The 5,665-nt window shown below is 40.6% G+C and overlaps 1 protein-coding gene across 1 annotated transcript; it reads right to left on the bottom strand.

Moving 5' to 3' along the window:
- Positions 1-422: 422 nt before the first annotated feature.
- LOC108364695 (uncharacterized protein K02A2.6-like) lies at positions 423-3,512 on the bottom strand. The gene is made up of 3 exons (XM_017618478.1): positions 2,408-3,512; positions 1,869-2,276; positions 423-1,819 (listed from the first exon to the last, which is right to left on the bottom strand). The coding sequence occupies exons 1-3, from the start codon at positions 3,510-3,512 to the stop codon at positions 423-425; spliced, it is 2,910 nt and encodes a 969-aa protein (XP_017473967.1).
- Positions 3,513-5,665: the final 2,153 nt, after the last annotated feature.

The raw sequence follows: 5,665 nt of genomic DNA, 5'->3' as shown, positions 1-5,665 counted from the left end.
GGTTAATTCATGTGGATGAATTTTATCAAAATATGATTTAAGCTTCCTGTTAAACATTAGCTCTGCTGGCGACTGTCCGGTTGATGCATGTGGTGTGATGTGTTGGTTAAACAAGAATCGAACAGGCTCTAAATTTATATCGCATTTCGTAGACAGTTTTTTAAAAAACTCTTTAGTTGTTTGTACCATACGCTCAGCCTGTCCGTTTGAGGACGGATGGAATGGAGCACTGCGGATATGTCTTATCAGATTATCGTTCATAAATGACTTAAATAACTCCGAAGTGAAGGCGGTGCCATTGTCAGAAACAATAGAATCAGGTAGGCCGTGTGTTGAAAACAAGGTACGTAATGGCTTGATAGCGGCTTCTGACGATGTTGATTTCACGATAAAAACTTCTAGCCATTTAGAGTAAGAGTCTACTACAATGAAAAATTGTCGGCCCTGAAAAGGGCCTGCGAAGTCAATGTGTAGCCGTGGCCATGGAACTTTGGTCGACTACCACACGTGTACAGGAGCTTGCGAGTTGTTGTGGCGTGTAACTTGGCATGGTGTACAAAGCTTGACACGCGTTCGATGTCAGCGTCTGTTTGGGGCCACCACACGTAGCTCCTCGCTAAGGCTTTCATGCGCACAATTCCAGGGTGGCTTGCATGCAGTGCATCCAGGATTACTTGTCGACCACCCGGAGGTACGATGACGCGATTACCCCATAATAAACATCCTTTTAATGTTGATATCTCAGTGCGACGTACGAAGTAGGGATATAGTTTATTTTCACGAGTTAGAGTATTCGGCCATCCCCTTAACGCCCAGCTTAGCACCATAGATGTATCGGAGTCTTTTGCTGTGAGCGAAGCGACTTGTTTAACGTCGAGCACGGGATGCGTAGTCATTTCTATCATCAACACTTCAGATGGTTCCTCATCTTTTTTTGCGTATGTGTCAACAGGAAAACGGCTAAGAAAATCTGCATTTCCCATTCTGCTCCCAGAGCGATGAATGATTTCAAAGTCGTAAGCGTTGAGAAAGATACACCTTCTAAGCATTTGATTAGAAATGACTGCGGGAATAGGCTTTGTTGAATTAAAAATACCAAGTAGGGGACGATGATCGGTGACAATCGTAAAACGCGTACCGTATAAGTAGTCGTTGAATTTCTTGACACCAGCAATAATTGCTACAGCTTCCCGGTCAATTTGTGCATAATTCCTTTCAGTTTTGTTCAACGTGCGAGAGTAAAAAGCCACTGGTCTTTCAGAACCGTCTTGCATACGATGGCTCAAGACTGCGCCAACTCCAAAAGGCGATGCATTACACACAAGCACAGGAGGCAGCTTCTCGTCGTAGTGGACAAGAACACGATCAGACACGATAAGTTGTTTGAGTTGCTCAAAAACTTCTTGATGATGCGACGTCCACAACCATTTGCAATTTTTGTCGAGCAGGCGATGCAAGGGCTCAGCAATTGTTGCTTTGTGTGGCAAAAAACAGTGGTAGAAATTAAGAAGCCCTAGAAACGCTTGTAGTTGTTTTTTATCGCTTGGTGGTGGTGCGTTTTGAATAGCTTTCAATTTCCCTGGAGCTGGTCGGATACCAAACGAATCCAGCTTAAATCCTAGAAATTCTATCGTTATCTCATTGAATTTACACTTATCTTTATGCAGGCGAAGGCCAGCGTTGTCATATCGAAGAAAAACTTGTTCCAGGCGATGGGCTAACTCTTGCTCAGATTTCCCCATAACTACGATATCATCGAAGTATGGTAGCACTCCAGGAATGTTACGCAGGAGGTTTTCAATAAAATTTTGAAAAATGCCTGGGTGCGGAAGAAATTCCGAATTGTAACCGGTTTACGCGAAAAGCACCTTTGTGTGTTACAATAGTTTGCAGAATTGCAGATTTCTCATCCACGACTAGTTGCTGATATGCTTGCGCTAGATCCAATTTTGCGAACACGCTGCCCCCTTCAATTGATGAGAGTAACACGCTGACAGCCGGAATTTGAAAACATTGTGGTTTAAGTGCCTTATTGAGTGTTGATTTATAATCACCACAAATTCTGATCGAGCCGTCACTCTTGGGAACGGGCACAATTGGCGTTGCCCATTCTGAATATTCAGTTGGTTCTAGTATACCCTGAGATATTAGGCGTTCTATTTCAGCTTCTACAAGGCCACGAGTTGACAATGGTATGCGACGGGGCGGAAGGCGAATCGGCTGTACAGATGGATCGATTTGAAGAGACACGGGCGGTCCGGTACACTTTCCCAGCTCTTTGAAAAAAAGATGATTGAATTTGGTGAGAACGTTTTGTTCGAAGATGTGGTACTGATTTGATAGACCCCCTGGATGCTTATTCCCAGCGGTCCAAACCAGTTGCACCCTAGTACATTAGATCGATTACCATCAGCGACGACAACCGGGAGATCATTCACTAATATGCCGTTGTAGTTAATTTGCACATCCACTATGCCCTTTATTGGAATGCGATTGCCTTGGAAGTCAACGAGCTGTAGTTCACATTTGTATAATTTTGGATTAGCGCCCGCCCACACGCGCTCGAATGTCGATGATGACATAATTGTGTAATTGGACCCAGAATCGACTTCAAATTTGCAGGGTCGTCCATTGATTGTTATGGTAGTGGATTTCTTTAAATCCACGAGTGGTAGAATTTGATTTACCGAGTGTTTTTTTGTGTTCTTTTGTTGCGTTGAATTTGACTTCTTGTGTGAATCTTGTCGATGGGCATTTGAATTGTGGGATGAGCTGGTTGATCGGCAAACGCACTGTAGATGCCCTTTGATTCCACATGAAGAGCATACAGTCTCAAGGTAAGGACATTTGACACGTGCATGTTTTCTTCCACATCCCTGGCATGGCTTCATTGCTGCACTACTGCGATAGGTTGATGGCTTGTGACTACTTTGCTGGTTGTAGTTTTTACCGTTTCGTCTTATGATTTGTTGGACATGATCAGGTTGGCGTATCTCCAATGCATTTTTCGTGGCAGCTTCAGCTGTGGTAGCACGATCAATCACCTTTTGCAGCTGTAAGTCAGACTCAGCGAGCAAACTGCATGGTAGTGCCTCGTCACGTAACCCACAAACCAACCGGTCACGCAGCATACGATCCAGAGCGGTACCAAAACTGCAATCGACCGCCAGCTTCCGTAAAGCAGCAACGTAATCAGCAAAGTTTTCATTGGGTTGCTGGTCGCGCTTGTGAAATTTATAGAACGCAGCGATTTCGGAAGGTTTAGGAGAAAAATGATTAGTCAGCGTACTTTTGATCTCCTTAAGTTTCAATTCACCTACCGGTTTAGGTGCTACCAATGATGTAAGGAGGTCAAAGAGACTCGGTCCGGCCAATGTCAAGAATATTGCTTTTTGACGCTCTCCCTCCTGTACATCATTGGCCATCAAATAGAGTTCGAAGCGTGCATAGTACGATAGCCATCTTTCAGGTTGAGCGATGTCAAACGGCTCCAGATTTCCCACAGATGCCATTGTGCAGAATACTTGATTCTTTATTTCACCTTCTTCTTTCAAAGGCATTCAAAATTTTTCCCACTTCAGGGTATAGAAAAAATCTTTTTNTTTGATCTCCTTAAGTTTCAATTCACCTACCGGTTTAGGTGCTACCAATGATGTAAGGAGGTCAAAGAGACTCGGTCCGGCCAATGTCAAGAATATTGCTTTTTGACGCTCTCCCTCCTGTACATCATTGGCCATCAAATAGAGTTCGAAGCGTGCATAGTACGATAGCCATCTTTCAGGTTGAGCGATGTCAAACGGCTCCAGATTTCCCACAGATGCCATTGTGCAGAATACTTGATTCTTTATTTCACCTTCTTCTTTCAAAGGCATTCAAAATTTTTCCCACTTCAAGGTATAGAAAAAATCTTTTTCAATGAGAATGTACGAAATCAATCCGTTACTCCCGTTAAGAAACAAGTAATACCAAAGTACAGGTAGCGCAGAATGGTGTGATAACAAAAACAATACCACACCCTGATGCCGTTTGCCTTTCCTTATTCACCAATTTATTTGTGAGTTGTTCTTGTTAAGTTCGTGTGCATAGAATCACGCCACAATTGGTAGGCACGTTTAAGAATATATATATATGCGCAAATTTTTCTTTTGTTTTTTTTTGGGACTACGAGCATCCCATTCTCGTCGCCAATATTAAATTTGCACTCAATTCTCTTTATTCAATATTTACATTAACTTATTACCTAATTACAAATGCGCTAATTACAAATGCGCTGTAAGAATATTTAAATGTACAGCGGCTGGCGAATGCCGGCACGGTTCAACCAAGACTGCTGCTACAACTCTCCTTGATCATAACATAGTCATGATCACTCAAACATTCGTTAAGTTGAAAGCTCTTAACAGTTGTGCCATAAGCTTGCATATTTAAGAATATATAACTTTCATTTTCGGGATATAGGTTCTTTGGAGCAGTAGAAATATCATCGGGTACAAATTTTATATAAATTTAACAAATATTGAGCACTTTAAGGCAAAGAATTGTTGAAAAAATTTGCAAATTTTTTTCATTTCCAAAATGCTCGAAAACCGCTCGAATGATTTTGTTTTTGTTTTCTTTAATCAAAAATTCAAGAGTTTTCCTTTCGTTTGGTATATGGGAAGTATTGGTTGATATCTTCTATATATGTTTATTTTATTCAAATAAATGGGCATACATGATTTTCCATACAAAATCACCTCGTCATCATTTTGCAAACACGTGCATATGTTGGAAGTGTGGGAAGGAGACAAAAAGTATGTATGCGTATGTAATGCGGCTTTTGATAAACAGAGGCGCGCTATTTATAACCTAATCGCAGCGTGTGTACATATGTAAATACATACATACGTACATATGTTGATTGCAGTTAATGTGGATCTGTTTCTATTTTTAGTAATCTATGTATGTCTATACATACATATGTACATACATATTATATATGTACATACATATATGAACACATGTATGCATAATACGCGAAGACTTTTCGAAGTGAAACAACATTTAGAAAAAGTCCAATCCAAGAATAAAAGTAAAGGTGAGGACGTACATAGATAAAGAAAAGGATAAAGGCCAAGGTAAAAATAAACACAAAAACAAAGTTGAGTAAAGATAAAGGCAAACATGAAGACCAAGGTAAATTTAAACACTTTACTTATATGTATAAGTGCAAAGGTGAAGGGGAATATGTATATGAAGAATATGATAAACATAAAAATAAAAACAAAGATAAATATAAAGAAAAAGATGCGGATGAGGATACCGATAAAAGTATAGATGAAGATAGAGGAAGAAAGATTAAAATAAAGGTAGTTGTAGAGAAAAGGATATAGATAAAGGCACAGAGGCTCAATCTCGGAACTATTTCGGGATTTTAGGGATTCTCGGGACTTATCGATATAATCGATATTTTGTTGGTTTTTCTTAGTGTGTGATTTCGTTTTTGACTTGGATATGCTCTTAACCATACCACGTATTCTACGTTTAAATATAGCGGCTGTATCTCCGATACAGCCTGCAGACCAAGACGAAGGCGCTGGACTGTTCCTTTTTTCCACTATTTTCATTTTTGTTATGCCAACACAATCAAGCGCAGCTATTCCGCCGCAATTCACTTGATCATGTG

Source organism: Rhagoletis zephyria, unplaced genomic scaffold (assembly GCF_001687245.7).
Source record: "Rhagoletis zephyria isolate East Lansing unplaced genomic scaffold, Rhagoletis_zephyria_1.1 Rzeph_scaffold_01640, whole genome shotgun sequence".
Lineage (NCBI taxonomy): Eukaryota > Metazoa > Arthropoda > Insecta > Diptera > Tephritidae > Rhagoletis > Rhagoletis zephyria.
The sequence above is the reverse complement of the archived record's forward strand: the minus strand, read 5'-3'. Positions and strand labels throughout refer to the sequence as shown.